The sequence below is a fragment of the Ciona robusta genome, chromosome 2 (assembly GCF_009617815.1).
Source record: "Ciona robusta chromosome 2, ASM961781v2".
Taxonomy (NCBI): Eukaryota; Metazoa; Chordata; class Ascidiacea; order Phlebobranchia; family Cionidae; genus Ciona; species Ciona robusta.
In genome coordinates, this window is record NC_143236.1 from 2,117,718 (window position 1) to 2,133,983 (window position 16,266).

At 34.5% G+C, this 16,266-nt stretch overlaps 2 protein-coding genes across 3 annotated transcripts in view; one reads left to right on the forward strand and one right to left on the reverse strand.

The window, feature by feature from the left end:
- The window catches only part of LOC149739983 (dynein axonemal heavy chain 3-like), a 38,560-nt gene extending 25,786 nt beyond the window's left edge, over positions 1 to 12,774 (reverse strand). Inside the window, exons 1-26 of one of the 2 annotated variants that reach the window (XM_089873441.1) lie at positions 12,509 to 12,774; positions 12,055 to 12,156; positions 11,623 to 11,786; positions 10,995 to 11,080; positions 10,874 to 10,940; positions 10,532 to 10,730; positions 9,792 to 9,981; positions 8,883 to 9,078; positions 8,608 to 8,689; positions 8,210 to 8,344; positions 7,843 to 7,947; positions 7,596 to 7,775; positions 6,948 to 7,084; positions 6,611 to 6,734; positions 5,987 to 6,147; positions 5,575 to 5,759; positions 5,290 to 5,413; positions 4,946 to 5,099; positions 4,439 to 4,583; positions 3,979 to 4,190; positions 3,660 to 3,751; positions 3,011 to 3,125; positions 1,937 to 2,053; positions 1,135 to 1,314; positions 699 to 835; positions 289 to 490 (exon numbers count right to left, since the gene is read on the reverse strand). In XM_089873441.1, the coding sequence (XP_089729567.1) occupies positions 289 to 490; positions 699 to 835; positions 1,135 to 1,314; positions 1,937 to 2,053; positions 3,011 to 3,125; positions 3,660 to 3,751; positions 3,979 to 4,190; positions 4,439 to 4,583; positions 4,946 to 5,099; positions 5,290 to 5,413; positions 5,575 to 5,759; positions 5,987 to 6,147; positions 6,611 to 6,734; positions 6,948 to 7,084; positions 7,596 to 7,775; positions 7,843 to 7,947; positions 8,210 to 8,344; positions 8,608 to 8,689; positions 8,883 to 9,078; positions 9,792 to 9,981; positions 10,532 to 10,730; positions 10,874 to 10,940; positions 10,995 to 11,080; positions 11,623 to 11,786; positions 12,055 to 12,156; positions 12,509 to 12,523 (3,606 nt within the window). In that variant the 5' untranslated portion in view covers positions 12,524 to 12,774. Of the gene's footprint in view, positions 1 to 288; positions 491 to 698; positions 836 to 1,134; positions 1,315 to 1,936; positions 2,054 to 3,010; positions 3,126 to 3,257; positions 3,373 to 3,659; positions 3,752 to 3,978; positions 4,191 to 4,438; positions 4,584 to 4,945; positions 5,100 to 5,289; positions 5,414 to 5,574; positions 5,760 to 5,986; positions 6,148 to 6,610; positions 6,735 to 6,947; positions 7,085 to 7,595; positions 7,776 to 7,842; positions 7,948 to 8,209; positions 8,345 to 8,607; positions 8,690 to 8,882; positions 9,079 to 9,791; positions 9,982 to 10,531; positions 10,731 to 10,873; positions 10,941 to 10,994; positions 11,081 to 11,622; positions 11,787 to 12,054; positions 12,157 to 12,508 lie in introns of both variants that reach the window. The other variant, XM_089873440.1, reaches the window with a different exon arrangement.
- A 493-nt stretch (positions 12,775 to 13,267) lies between these two features.
- LOC149739984 (uncharacterized) lies at positions 13,268 to 15,066 on the forward strand. The gene is made up of 8 exons (XM_089873340.1): positions 13,268 to 13,470; positions 13,555 to 13,752; positions 13,889 to 13,980; positions 14,069 to 14,182; positions 14,258 to 14,405; positions 14,544 to 14,715; positions 14,779 to 14,804; positions 14,861 to 15,066. The coding sequence occupies exons 1-8, from the start codon at positions 13,407 to 13,409 to the stop codon at positions 14,923 to 14,925; spliced, it is 879 nt and encodes a 292-aa protein (XP_089729466.1). The 5' UTR covers positions 13,268 to 13,406; the 3' UTR covers positions 14,926 to 15,066.
- Positions 15,067 to 16,266: the final 1,200 nt, after the last annotated feature.

Here is a 16,266-nt window from a genome sequence, read left to right on the forward strand (position 1 = left end):
ATTAATCCATTGTATGCAAAAAAGTTAATATTCTTTTAGATTTGTATCTTAGTATTAACATCAATCCAGGAAAGGAAAAATATACAATTTATTTTTATAAATAGTAAACATTACCTTAAATACAAGTCAATATCAAAAATTATAAGAACTTGCCCGAAGAAATAACAAACATAAAACAAAACAACGATGCAAAGAAAGTAATATAAAAAATATTGAAATATTCAAAATATATAAAATATGTTAATCACCTCCACAAATATGAGAAACTACAAGTGGTAAACAGCTTACCTTTGCTTTGGCTGGATATATCTTGGTGGTAAAAGGAACGACCTCTCCTTCTGAACTTATCATTCCAGTGATCTCCATCTGCTCAGTGAACTGGAGTTTCGCAATTCCTTCAAAGCATTTCTTGAGATGAGGTTGAACACGCAATGGGTCTTTTGTTTCAGAAAGTATCTCGAGCAGTTCATCATTTGACAGGAAGAAGAACCTGAAGTAAAAAGTAATTTATTAAATATCTCGGAATGTTTGGTAGGCCAGATGTTTGGCTCATTTTAAACTTATAATAAAAAAATGCTAAGACATGGCACATAAGACAGATATTAAACTAATATGAAAGTGAAACTTGAATGAATGAATGTAACTTTTTTATCTATGTGTGTTTGGGTAACTTACAAGCAAATATGATAAGTTCAAACCTGGGGAAAAAGATTCTCTTCTTCTCTAAATAATCATTAAGACCTTTCTGAATCTCATCAAGAAGCAAGTTGGACTCATTCAGTCTTCCCAACATATTGTGCTGTGCCGTGGCCACCAATACTTTACAATCCTTCCCCTGCGTTGCAATAAAAGTATGTGTTTACAATATCTGCACTTTGCGGTTTAACTTAAACTAAAGTTTTATATGTTTTTCAATTTTTTAATTTTCATATTTAAAGATCATACCAACGAAAAAGTGAAAATTTGTATATAGTTAGAGGTGCCCGAATGTGACCTAAAATCACCATCAAAGTTTTTCAAAATAATACAGCTTTATTAAAAACTCGCTGGAGAAAAAAAAATAGAGTGGATACTGATAAAAAAAAATAAGTTCATGGCTTTTTTCAAACAAGAAATCAACAAATGTCAACTCACAGCTTCTAGCATGATATCTCTCCAGTAAGCATCAACAATCCCAAACTTTCTTCCTTCTTCTGGCATTTGAGCAAGAATATCTTCCGAACTGAAGATTGGTTCAAGATAAAGCCATGTAGCTTGACATTTAAGCCACGCATCCAAGATATCTTGCATCAAAACCAACTTCTCTTCCCACTCCTATTTCATAAATTTGAATATTGTCAAATTCTGCATGTTGTTTTTAGAAAAAAAAAAATAATTTATAATAGTAACAAAAACACTAATTCCAGTAAAAAATAAAATATTCTAAATTTTAATACATAGGCTACTTTTTTTCTTTTATCTCTAAATTTTTAAAATTCATTTAAACATACAATCATATAAGAAAAACCTTTCAGCAGATGTTTTTAAACCAATTTTAACAGCATAAACTAGGACACAACAAATTACTTATATTGACTAGTCAATATCAACAACTATCCTCCGGAGGGGCAAAGACTTGTTACAACATGGGTGTCTTATTTCATACGTCTCAAGCCCCCTTTCAATGACAAGGTATGTAAATTGGTTGCTGATTATTTAATGCATGTGTGACAATTTAAAAAACCTATTAAGTAACCACTGAGTTGGAACAATAAACATAAGTGCCATGAACAAGAACACACACACCCGCGATAGTAGTAGCATAGAGGTATCCTCTAGTAACGATGCGCCGCGCCAGATAAAGGACACAGTTTTTGTTGCATTTTATTGAGGGAAACTCATTTTTTGTAAAATAAACCATCACCTTGAAGTTTACATAGACAGATAACATACAAACCTTTGCTTCAGTTTCAATTGGTTGAATAAATGGGGAACCTTTCATAGTTTGAGCTTTAACAATATGATCATCCAACAGTGCTTGTATATCATCAATGGAAGACAAAATGCTAAGTCCCTATGTTATTTGACCGTAAAAGAAAAATGAACTTACAATGTAAGGTGATGTCTCCAAAACGAAAAGTGCAAAGTCACAAAATTCAAGACAACTTCTCAAAACAATAGGACTAACTGAAATATGGTTTCTTACATGACTTTTAAGACAACAACAATTCTAAACCTCAAACTCAAACATTTGCAACTTCAAGTCTATATAACTTTAAACTGACTGCCTGAAACCATTATAGGAAATAAACTTTAACTCCCATTAGAACAAAGAATAACAATATCTCTGTTATACCTGCATCCCATATACTCTCACAATTTATAACTAAGAAACCTGAATTAAAACCTAAACAAAAATGACTATGAACAACTACATTTAAAAACTTTCAAGACTGCAGAAACCTGAATGATCCTTTTAAATGTAAATTTCCTTAAATATTGCAAGAATGTGCAATTGTTTGTAGTAAAGACATATAAAAGCTAAAATTCATAAAAACTGTTGACTGTAACATTTTTAATTCTGAACAAAACTGTTCTAAAGTATCTTAAAGCTAACCGAAAATTCCTCCATGAAAGGTGCAATGTAAGGTGATCCTCTCATGGTCTGACACTTCACTATGTTGTCATCTAGCAACACCTGTATCTCATCCACAGCTCCAAGTATAGTCTGATCCTATATAGGAAAATACCTTTGCACTTGTCGTTTTGAAAAAGTAACAAAATATATACAAACACAGTGCTTAATTTTGGACACAAGACCTTTACTTAACAACTTTTGTGATTCTTTTTCTTTTTTTAAAGCAGTTTGGCATACCCAAATTTTAGAAATTTTTCCATTTGCCACATGTAAGCATCTTAAAACTAAGCACTGCATTTATATTCCTAGTAATATTTATAAAGCAGCATAGAGAAAAAAACAGTTGGTGTTAATTGACCACTCAGGTTAGCTGTTTCACAGCAAAGGGCTTACAGTATCTCGATATGGAATCATCAATAAGTCCATTTCACTCCATTCTAATTTCATTTTTTTCATAGCATTTTCGAGTGACCACTCTTTACTTGCTCTCCCACCCACGGCCTCAATACTTTAAGAGAGTTTAAAAACCAATAAAAATAATTATGAAATGTGACATGTTTTAAAGTTAGTGAGCAACACAGCTTTCAAGACCACTAAGTTTGTGTTAGACAGCAAGATACCAGCTTTTACCATTTCTTACCGTATCTCTGTATGGGATAATAGTAAAGGTTATTTCTGCCCATTCAGTCTTCATTTTGAACAAACTCTTTTCGAGTGCAAACTCTTTACCAGCATTAGTGCCAATCTGTTCCATTCTGGTTAGTGAAGAATTAGTAAAACACAGCAAACACCACACAATTAGGTAAGTTCATGTTAGCAGCAAATTCATGTTCTTCATGTTAGATACATGTTACAAGTAAATTCATGTTACTGAGGTATTTAAGAAATGTGTTCGCTTGTTTGAATAGTTTACATTGCAGATCACATTAGGAAACACAGCAACTTAATAAAATTAAACTTAATACTATTTAAACATTAAATGGAATACAACAACATTGTATATAATATGTATATCTTTAAGGAATAAAACTTAATAACTTACTCATCTATAAATTTGCTCAGTCCAAACTCAAGCATGTTCAGTAGTGATGTCTCGGGTTCTGGTTTGATGTCAAACCCAACAATGTCGCTGATCTGTGTATTAAGTTATTCAATTTTATTTTATCATGAAAAAGAATATTTAAAATAAAAATCATGTAAATCTTTCTTGTCAAAGTTGTGTAAGACATAACAGTTTTAATTTTAAGCCAATCAGGTATAATTAATTAATACAAATGCTATTTAAAATCAATTCAAATGTTTTAAACATTGTTTAAAAAAAAACTTTCAGACTTACAATACATATCAAAAGAGCAAGTTACCTGCTCCCAATGTCTCTCCTTTATCCCAGGGTTGCAGATGGTGCTCAAAATTGGCAGATGTTGCTTAAACTTATCAATCTTTGACTTTACAGCCTCTGCGATCCGACGAGGTCCAGCAGCATCTGAGAAGGATTTGGTGAGTTTGTAAGCAGTCCTCCACATCTGACCAATGTCCTCGTTTATCTCTTCGGAGTTTAATTCTTGGAAGGATCCTGGATAAAAAATAAGGTTAGGTAATTTTCCAAGAAATGACACAAGTCTGGCAACTCGATAAATTCTTAAATTTGTCTTTCTAATCATTTTGACTTTAAAGATTGTAAACATTAAGTCTTATCTATCAAAATTATCAAATGTACAGATGATAATTACAACAACAGCGAAGACAACTTGTTTTTTAAATAGATATTTTTATCTGACGAACTCAACATAGCTGCAACAGTTTTCTTATATAATCAATCACCATTCATCCAAAGCTCATTCTTGGTGTGCCATTGTAAAGCTGTGTTCCATAAATTATCATATGGTTGTTTGAACTGGAACATTGATTGAAGGATGGGAAAAGAACTTTCTTCAAATTCCAACAATCTTTCTTCTTCATTGATTGTCTGTGTGGCAAAATTGGAAGTTATATGAGACCACAGTAATTAAAAGAGGTTATGTCAACCCAGTGGTCACTAATGGGTTGTCCAAATTATCAGGCATACATAAACAAAAATAAAGAATCCTCATAAAATAATCACCCACAAAGTAACACACTTGGTAACTTGTAAGCTGGCATGAGGTATATGAAACAAAACACCTGTGTTTTATAACTGTAACTTTTCGGCTACAAGGGGATACAGCAAGTTACATTCATTCATTTATGTTTCATTGTAACCACTATTCGCCCAATCTGGTGAAACCTCTAAGTAATGGCCTGCTTCTCAATGATATGATGAGAAACATAAATGCCATCGAGTAGTCTTACCTCAAGATCTTGGGTAGCTTGCTCCAGTAATTTGGTCATTTCATTGAGTTTGTCAACATTCCTTTGCATCTCATCAGGTGTGGCCACTTCCTTTCTCTTGAATGATTCAACTTCTTTGTTGTAGCCAATCAAGGTCTCTTCAAAATCTTTGATTCTATAGTTCAAACAAACATTTATAACTATTAGTTTGAAGATAATACCTATTCTAAAAAAGAAAACAATCAGGCATCCATACAAAGTTCCATCATAAACTAAGCTATGTTTAAAACGGATATTAATTTGAATGGTAAACTGTTTCATATAGTTTCAGAACTCCATTAAAATATGCTGCTTTATTCATTTACCTCTTTCTAAGTTTGTCTTCAGCAGATTCTCTTCTATTAAGAAGTCGACTTCTGTTAATATCAAATACAGTGTGGATTTGGTCAGGCCAGTGGAACACATTGCTGTTCAGTTTAATGTCCTCATCTAGTAAACATGAAGAGAGTTTGTTTAAATTAAATTCTTATAATTTGTGTGCATGAAAACCATAAACATGAAACCATTTCTTCTTAAATTAAGTTTAAGGCAATCTCAAAGGTAGAAAATATTTACTTATCCATACAAAATCTAATAGTATATTAACTCACATGGTAAAGTGGCATAGTCAAGTAAAAATTCCAGTCTATCAGCTGCGTTGTGTATCTCCTCCTTCAACTCATGTATGGTCACATCATTTGATGTTTTAAGGAATTCCACCAAAGCCACAAGGTCAACAGTAGATTCTGGCATCTCAGACACACGATCAGCAATTGCATCGTAACGGTGGCAAATGCTGGAAAATGATGCTCAAAATGAGAAAGTATGATCAAAAGAACAGGTTACTGTTGTTGAAATTGATAAATAAAAACACCCGAGTTAAAAAATCTAAATTTATAACTAAACTTTGTTTTTAACCTAAAAATAATCTTTTGACATGCTTTAACTAGTTTTTACACACTTTTGACACGTTCTAACTTACTAGTTTTTTACACATATCTCTAAAATAAAACAAATTCAAACCTTTTATTCTGCTCTCTGTTAAACTCAATTTGATGCAAAACAAGTCTGTCTTTTAACTTTTGTGCTCGAGCTGCGTGCTCTTCATTCAGATCGGAGCAGGAGAGACAAAACAGACTGAGAGGTACGCTCATTCGCAAGACAAGGATCTCGGATCTTATGCTCTGAATTGTAGGTTGGACAATTACTTTCAAGAAAAAAGGTCACTAAGTAATAATTAAATATCATAGTGTTTTTTTAAATACTTATATTTATGTAAAGTTAGATGAACTTTGCTAAACAAAATAAAGAAAAGAAGCCCCCCCAAAATAATCACCCACAAAGTAACATACTTTGTATCTCATAATCTAGCACGGGGAGTACACCTGTGTTATACCTCTGTTATTTTCCGGCCATGTGGGGATAAAGCAAGTTACAATAATTCATTCATTCAAGTTAAATGTTAAATGGCATTGATATTTTTTTACATACTTGCGTTTTATTAACTAGAATTAAAGAGACTTATTTCCTGCATAATAAGTCTATTTCCTGTATAATAACTGTAACCTCTTAAATAGCCTTACATATGATATTTTGGGTACAAATATCAAACAGTCGGTAAACATTAAATATATAAAGCATATTCACCTCAAACTTAGATATAATGCTCATGTAATCCTCTAGGTCATTTTCCTCCTTTATAAACTGCACAACTTCCATCTCAGCTTTGTTGTTCAAAAGATCAGCATATTTCTTATACACATCAAGGTATCTAAACAAAATAAACAAGTTTAAAACTAAAGCAAACCACAATAACAACCCCAAAATACCATTTTTAAATAAAAAAATAAAAATATTGTAACTAACAGTGAGGAACATTGAAAATTATTTTCTAAATTTAAATGTAAAGAAATTGGAAAAAAATTTACAAAAAAAAATATTAAAATAGATATAGATACTTAGCATTAGTACATTACATTCTTACTTTTGTGGTCCGATGGTATTTGCTTTAAAGATCTGCATAGCTATATCTATGAATTCCTTTACCAGTTGCTCCTCAGGGTTGACAGTTCTTAGTGTCAAGCTTGTGTCTCTCATTTCAGGAAACAAGTCACATTCCACCTGTTGAATTACATAGTTAGCAATATGTAAAAGGAGATCTAATATCTATAAAGATACAGTTCTGCATTGAGTGCAAGTGGCAAGAAGATGAGGTGGTATTTTTAAGCACCACACGGGATTGTCCGGCAATTTTTGAAAGCACATCACTTTCAAATGCACAAGGATGTGGGGGACAAATCAAATCTGGATGTGGGGGACAAAAAAAATATGGGACAAATCTGGCCTATCGCAGTTCTTAAAGAACCTCACCCATATAAATGTAACTTACTTTTACTTTATACTCAAGTGGCCGGAAAACGACAGTCGTTACAACAAGGGTGCCCATTAGTGACCACTGGGTTGGAGCAATTGCCAGCAAGTGTCTTGCCCAAGGACACATAGGCCCACAATGGTAGTGGCAACAAGTCTTAAACTCATTAACCCTAGGTAACAAGCTGGTGCGCTAACTACTTTGCAACGCGGTCATAAAATAGAATAAACCCCACTAAACTCATACAAAAGATTGTCTTACTCTGGGAATGGCTTCTGCAGCGGTGGTAATGTGAGAAAAGCAATTTAGCATCACATCTCTACAATCAGAGAAACTTGGACTGAAAAACAGCTTTGTGTCTCTGACTTGAAGCTGTAGAAGCATAACAGGTCGCACACAGTATCGGAGATCCGTGTATGTGCTTCCAAAATCATTCCCATCCTGCATAAATGCACAAAGTAAAAATATACCACAATAAAGTTAACTATAACTTTCTGACTTTGCTTACCTGGTGGATCTTGAAGAAATTCATCAAATCAGAAAGTGAATTGATCACCATTTCTCTAAGTTGGTTGGACATTAAAGAGGCAGCACATGCAAAGAACTCTTGCACCTGCAATGTATGTTTTGCATTAAACCTTGGAAAACTGGCAAAAAGTTTAATGGCAATAAAACATGTGCTCCAAAAGTAACATTTTATTTTGTAACAACAAAGAAAAAATATCTTCTGTTTCAAGTCAACAACTAATAAAAAATACCCAGTTGTCAGGTGCATTGAATGTAGGTCCTTGAACTTTAAGAATAAAATATGCATACAAGCACGACAAGATTGAAAAGAAAACAGATAAACATGTATGAACAGAGTAAACTAGTACTTGAACAGTGCTGTCATTGTCATTTAAAGGCACAAGATGTATCCAAACATCCTTATGCAGATGAAAAAGTTTCACAGCTGAAGGGATCCACTGTTTAATCAACACATCTCGTGTTTGTTCACATTGCTTGCCCACCTTTAAAACAAACATTAACATATTAGTTTTTTTTATTTTTAGATCAAAATTAAAATACTAAGTGCATAAGTTAATACCACAGGTCCACAACTTTGTTGACTCAGTTGCCATAGTAACAGAGTGCTGAAAAGCAACTAAGTGCTCCAACTAAAATAATTATCAGCCAACTTTGCGGTTTAAAACCCAATGTTACATTAATAACCACAACATACAATATCCCGAACTTAACAATACATTTTTAAGGAAATATGGTATTTGCTTACCAGGTCTTCAAAATCCGAAGGATGCAGAGGTAAGTCAGAGTTTAGTAATTCTTCAGTGCTAACAAATCGAAGTGAGCTGAATCTGTAACATGTTGTATTGGTTAAAGGTGTGCAAAAGTGTCAAAACTGCCTTAAGGAATAAATTAAATCAGAAGACAGCACATTTTTGGTTTAGCATAAACTTTAGAAAGATGTTCAAAACATGTACAAAATTATTAGCATGGATGTTTGTTAAAAAACTTAATTTATTTATTTCAAATTGTTTTTTTCCTTACTTGTCAAACCAGAGATCCTGCAATTTCTGCATCAGTGGGTTTACTGTGAAAAGACTTCTCTTACAAAACTCCCGTGCGTTAAAGCATGAATTCTTCCATGGCACTGGTGCTCTGATAACTTTATGCTTAAAAGGCTGTGGTATTGCATTCACATGAACCCTGGCTCGCTCATTCTCATCATTCAGAATGTAATCAACTACAATAGAAAAAGGTTTTTAAATTACTCTAGATAAAATGAATAAAAAAAACTTGCTTTGCAATCAAGAAATCAATATGTGTATGCAATATTTTAACCTAACACAAGAACAATATATCGATTTTAAATGTTTTAATAATTTTAAGTAACCTAAAGGCAAGTAACAAAGTAATAAAGAGTAAACAGTACTCCGAAGGCTTAAGTTACATCACAAACAATTGCCAGTGTGAGATTCACAAAAACAGTTGTGTGGATTTAATTACCGAAACAAAAGGTTTTTAATTAAAACAAAGCCACCTCTGAGCACAAAACAATAGTAGCACCCGAAACAAACTATTTATAAAAACAGCAAAACCTAGTACTAGGTCTGGTGGATGGCAGCTACTTTTAACACAATAAACATCACCTCACAGTTTGAGTGCTGACTAAGGATTAGCTTCAGGAATTTCATTTTACATGACTTAAAGAAATATTTGTAATTGTGATAATCTAAAGGGTGTATGTGGCCAACATGTATGTGTTCTCTATCACAGACTTTTTAAACAGTAAACTCAGTAAAATTGCACTGTAAAAATATAAGTTATAATTTTAAAATACTCAAAAAACTTCTTTTACAATCAAAATTATTTGATCTGATTGAAAAATAAAATACGACTAATGTTTGATAAACCTTTAGTAACAAAACAAATATCTGCCAAAAAAACGTTACTTACTGATTGACTTTCTGTAGCTGAAGTCGTAATCATTAAGCACTTCATCGGTTAAATTTTGTTGCAATATTTTTAAATCAACATTTTCTCTTAAATTCTCGGGCAAACTGGATTCGATTCGATCCATTTGACCAGGTGGTGGCCCTGCAAGTTGCTTGGAGTCAATTCCTTTTTGGATGTAGTAGTAGTATCTCTGAAATAAAAGTTCCTTTTTATTATTTTAAATAATGAAAGACTACATGGGTCAGACTGTGATGTAAAATTGACCGAACCTTTTTTATACCCTTTTTACATGGTAAAAAGTTAATGCGAATAGCGATCCGCATTAACTTGTCATATGATAACTCGCTAACCGCGTTATTTTGCATGATAATTGGTTTATGCGCATATCAACATTGAATTTATGTAAGCGCAATATTGTTAAATCTAGTTTATAAAATAAGTTTTGATACATTATGGTGCTATTACCAACTAAAAACTGTAAAAATAATACCCGAAAAAGATTCTCTTGAAAATGAAACTGTACTGCTGCCATACTTTTCTTTACTCGCGTAATGCGAGTAACGACCAACCTTCTACACCAGATGACGTTAAGTATGCGCGTTAACTTTGTTTTTGCGGGTAAATATGCGAGTACTTACGGTTAAGCGCATAAAAGTGACCATGCAAAAAGGGTATTATCCTGCTCAAGGAATTACATAAAGTTTACCAATATAATACAGAACAAAAACAATTAGTTGAACCTCTAAATCTGTTTCAGTTGGTTCTTTGGTTTTTGATGCAGATTCTTGCTCAATACTTTGGATGGTGGTGATCTGCTCCATAGGAGACATTGGACGACTCGGAGGAAGGTCTTCTTCCATTTCCTCAGCTGGGGAAGACTTTTTTGTTGGTCTTCGAGGTGAAGAAACCTCCATTTGCATGTCCGCACCATTTCCAAGTCTTCATAAAAAAGTAAATCCCTTAACCATTCGTCAACAAACAAAAAACACAATTGTAAATGTAGAGGTTAATGATTTAAAGCACTGATCAAACTCAAAAGTAGTTAGATATTTGTGACTGATGCAATAACACATATATCTTACTTTGCATGTTGCGGAGATACTTTATCAAGTCTTGTTTTTTTTCTCGGTGATGTAGGTGAAACTGGATCTGTAAACAAATATTAAGTAAATCAATGTTTCAGAAACAACACAATATCCTTACATGTTGCTTTCCTTGGAGATTTAGGTGGAGATGGACCAATGGATCTTGTGAGTGGTGTCTTCAAAACACGCCGGACGTTTCTGTACCTATAAGGCCAAAACAATAGTAATAATGGTGTTCCTAAATAAATTAAATTAGTGCATACAATTTAAAAAAAAATTATTCTATAGGCCTATCATCAGTTTTAGTTAATGCTTTAAAAGTTAACTGTTTAATAGTTAAACAAATGGACAAGTTTTTTTTAAGGTATTGATCCACCCAAATACTACTGTATTGCTAGATTTATCTTGCAGAAAAAAACAATCAAATGTTCAATGCTTAACGGCGATGCCAATACTGATCATGTATGCGACCTAGGGCAAGAAAAACATAGCGGACATTGCTCCAACCCAGCAGTCACGAATGGGTTGTCCAAATTTACAAAAACAAAGTTACAAAAACAGAAATCTCAAACAAAGTTGGAAAGTGTGGTAACTTGTAAGCACACGAGGATAAAAAAAAAACATTGCTGAAAATATGTGTTTGACCGCGATGCGATGTCGCGGCACCGGTCGCACAAAGGACTTGAATGGGCTTTCTGGGTTAAGGTAATATGCCAAATCTTGCCTTGCTTAAGTCACACACTTACTTAACAGGAATGTCTCGGATCTTTATATTAGCAGCTGTTGGTGTGTAGTTGTTTGCAATCGATTCACTGGGAGATCGATGGTGACGTTGCTCCTTAAAAGGTGATAGCAGAGTCCATGACCACCCTTGCATTATAGGTGGGTGGGCACTGTTTTTTAATACAATCTGGCAAAACGGTGGAACGGGTTAGCTTGTTTTTACATATTATTAAAACTAGGAATAAATAAGACTAAGAAAGTAAATTGAGAATATAACCAAGAATAACTACAATTTTTTTCATGCAAATGCGATACACACCATTTAACTTTTGCACCACACATTTAATTGATAGCCACATATTATAATAAGCAATTTAACAATATTAGAGTTAGCGCCTCAGGACAACAATTTCTCTTATTGTATATGTCACACAACAATTCACTTTTTCCTTTACCTGGTACAGATCTGAATCGTGTTTTTGCTTGGAAGCAGGTAAAGGTGGAAGACCAGGAAGTCCCTTGGTTTGACTGCTGCTTTGAATGGGACTCTGCATTTTCTTTAAAACAAATAACAGCATATATAGGCATATAGGATGTTGGGCGCTATGGCAAAACAGTTAGACACCTGCCTCTATTATAGAGGTAATGGATTCAAGGCTCGTTGCTGTTTTCCGGCCACGCGAGGATAAAGTAAGTTACTTTCATATCATTGGTTTACCTTACAAAACTATACCAAAAACTTTTTAAACAAACAGAACAAATGTAACTGTTAGCTTATAGTACACATTTATAGCATATTATTGGCACTAATCGTTAGAATTGTTGAATTATTCTCGGTCATGCCTGATAATTTGCATTTGGAAAACCTATTTTCAAATATGCGACTAACGTGAGCTAATTAGCACTTACATTAGCTCGGTCCATACTGAAATGTTTGTCTTTTCTGCAGTTTTAATAGTTGAATCTTCTAACTGCAGCTTACATCAAGTGTAACCTAATGCATAGGTCACACTATGGATTAAATAAGGTAGATTCAGAAAAACATTGTTTATAGCCTACGGTTCGTCTCAATATTTAAGCTACTATGAGATTAGAACACAATTAAAAATAGTTAGTTGCGGTAAATTAAAAAACTGATATCTATTAAAATAATACAAAAAACTAAACACGTTCACTTTGGCTTTATTTTATTGTAAATTTTAATGCAAACGAAATACCAACGCGCTGGTAGTTACCATAGTGATTTCACTGTAGCGCCACCTCGGGACAGGTTATTTCCAATTCGTTTATAAAGCGCAACATGTGTTTCTGCTCTCACGGTCTAGGTAAAAATACCAGGCCTTATCCAACATGTATCAGTTTGTTCGGATTTGTAGAAAGTAGCTTAACTTGTTTGTAACATTATTTATATTCTTTTAACTATAAAACAGAAAGGATAATGAAAAAGGCCCGTACGTCTTGTGTATTCTGTTACCTGCTTATTAGCTTGCATTCCACCTTAGCAGCCCAATTAGGTAGGCTAAGAGTGTTACTAACATAGCATGTATGTAACTTGCTTTATCCTCGCGTGGTCAGAAAACAACAGACGTTATAACACTGGTGTCCGTGTACCTCGTGCCAGCTTAGCCTACCCCATGTATGTTACTTTGTAAGTGAATATTTTTTTCGACTTTTTATCTCTGGGTTAGAGGCAGGCGCGCTCACCACTTTGCCGCGGCGCAAATGGTAAACATATTGATCCTATACAGGCAGCTACAATGTGGACAGTAATTCTATTTCGGTGAGTGGCTTGTCGGCGGGAGGATTCATGTCTGTTCAAATGCATGTTGCGTACTCAAAGATATTTATGGGAGTTGGGGTACTAGCAGGAGGTACGTTAATGTTCTTCGTGAAAACAAGGTAATCTAAGGAAACTGCATATAGTTCATAACACATATATGAATGTTGTTATGCAGGGCCATACTGGTGCGCTATTGACAATGCAGTCACCGCTACCACAACGTGTATGACGTCACCAGCATTCATCAACGTGAAGTATTTGCAGCAAATTACAACCAACACTGCTTTAACGGGATTCATTGACCCTGTTTCAAATATGAGGAACGACCGCGTATTTTTATTCAGTGGCATGGCGGACACAGTAGTTGATAAGGGTAGAAACATGAGTAGTTTTATATAGGAAAATATAAACTAGTTACCGGTGAAAATAATCAATTGTTATAAAACTTCAGTTCATACCGTACCAAAGAGAGCATAAATCTCGTCCAATTTAATTTTGTTTTTTCGCAGGGGTGGTTAAAGCAACTGAAGACTATTATTCTACTTATGTAAATCCTGAAGATGTTATGACGGTGTATTCAGTCAATAGCGAGCATGGATTCGTAAGTTAAGTTTTTACATGTATCATATGTATATATCGTACCTTAGTTTGATGTTTAGGAAGTACCATTACTTTTCAAACTGTTTCAGCCTACCGTTGATCAAGGCGGAACATGCGACGAATTAAGCAAACCAGGATTTATAAATAAGTGTGGATACGATACTGCGTTTGTTCTTTTGGATCACATATATGGAAACCTGCAGGTAACATAGAGAAATACTGTCGTATGGTTATGGAAATTTTCTTTCTTTACCTTAAAGTGTAATGTGCTTATTTAGCAACACGTATACCCCACTGACACGCCAATACAAGGATCTATTCTTGAATTTGACCAAACCGAGTTTTTCGGCATAGGGTTCGGTGACATTGGTCTCGATGATGTGGGGTATGTGTTTATACCTGATTCGTGCGCAGATCTAACAAAATGTAAGTCAAATAGTTTATGCATAGCGTTAATTGCAGTAGTCCACCAATTTGAACAGCTTTTCAAGGACTTAAGCCTCAACTGTTAAAATGGTTTTAATAAAGCATCTGTGCAAGTGCTAACAGTAGTTTTCCTCGTAGCTTGTCGTCTACACCTTTCACTTCATGGTTGCGAACAAGGATTTGAATTCATCAAAGATGATTTCATAAAACAGTCAGGTTATAACGAGGTCGCTGCTTTGAACGACATCATTGTTGTTTATCCACAAGTAAAGAAAAATTTGCTAACCAATCCAAACGGATGCTTTGATTGGTAAGTCGAGTGTGTAAAAATCAAAACATACGTTTAATTACACTTCCCCACTCTCTCGTGCAGGTGGGGATACACAGGTTCCGAATACGGTGAGTTCATTTGTATGATTATCTGACATTCCTAAACATTTTTCAAAAATAACCAGCTTCAAACATTGGCGATCAAATGGTAGCCCTGAAGAAAATGATTGAGCATGTCGCAAACCTCTAGTTGCTACATCAGGAACTCTTCTTTAATCTATGGGGTTATTCTGATTAGGTGCATGGTTTGATACGTAATTGCTGCGGTAATAAATTACTTACCATGGAAAAAAAAACCTATAGTTGTTTTCGAACGACCGGACCAAGTCTTCCCCAACGTGGTCTTCCCACTCTGTCAAAAAGACTGAAAAATTTTCGCCATTCGGGACACCCCGTTATGGGTCCCGAAGCACAAATATTTTAATCGTTGGTTGTGACACCCCCACCCAAACTTCATGGTATACACGATACACTATAGTGGAAAACTTTAGGTGCCTATTCCTGTAATTCTTACGTTGTGTAAAAAGTCTGAAAACTGATCGTATACACGTCGAGAACAAAACGTATTCACAATGTATTTTAGTCGAGTTACGTATTCTTATGTATGGGACGCTCTTAATTTTATTCCTGTTGGTAGATTTGTTCGCTTTTGAGATTTTGTAATGCCGAAATATTCGTAAAACAATGTTTCGTCATAGACATCTTATACACCCTACCAACTTTACCAAGGCGTCATGCGTTAACGTCACAAGAATTTAGTAGATCTGTCCTGCATTAATTGTTATATGCTATGGCTTAATTTTTGCAGAAACTTTACCAGTAGAGTCCCGCACCGTGAACACAGCGCTGGGTAGCGAGCATGCTTTCAAACCAGGGTGTATGGATCGAGACTCCTCGTACCAATGTGGGCGTTTGTTTTTGTGAAAACCAGTGTGGGCGTTTGTTTTTGTGAAAGACACTTCAGGGCAATTGCTCTAACCCAGAGTTCCTTTATAGGTTGTGAAAGTTGTCAGCCATATACACCACAAAATATTACATTAAAATTACACGTAAAGTTGCACACGCGTGCGACTTATGAGCGAGCACGTGTTCTATGAAATTGAACATCGCGATCTTTCTTAGTCGTTTTGTCACAAACGTGAATACGAAGAAAGCGATACTGGAAGAATACGATGCCATACGTCATTATCGTCGTTCGGAATATCGATATATACAATAATTACTGTGAGCAAAGCTTATAAACACCACGTGGTTTCTCGAAGATGTGGTTTCTTGATGCCGTCCTTGTCTTAGGTGCGATGCGACGTTTGTGTTTTATGCTATTGCTTTCAGGCGTAACGTCATAATAGAAGCAGTTATGTTTAAAATTAGGGTGTGACGCAACAAATTAAACATCAATTACACCCAATCTTTAATAAATCGTATTAAAAATCGTGGTATTAAATTACAATGCTGGTTGTAAAGGAATCTGCACCGTGACGACCAGTTTGAATTTGGCCAATGGGAACGTCGTTCAACATGAAAGTCTATA

What these genes read in the sequence shown, in the direction of transcription:
- LOC149739984 (XM_089873340.1), top strand. Translation starts at nt 13,407, where the DNA reads ATGTCTGTTCAAATGCATGTTGCGTACTCAAAGATATTTATGGGAGTT. An exon ending in AGTTGGGGTACTAGCAGGAG is followed by an intron (nt 13,471 to 13,554) that starts GTACGTTAATGT and finishes GTTGTTATGCAG; the next exon opens with GGCCATACTGGTGCGCTATT. An exon ending in CCAAACGGATGCTTTGATTG is followed by an intron (nt 14,716 to 14,778) that starts GTAAGTCGAGTG and finishes TCTCTCGTGCAG; the next exon opens with GTGGGGATACACAGGTTCCG.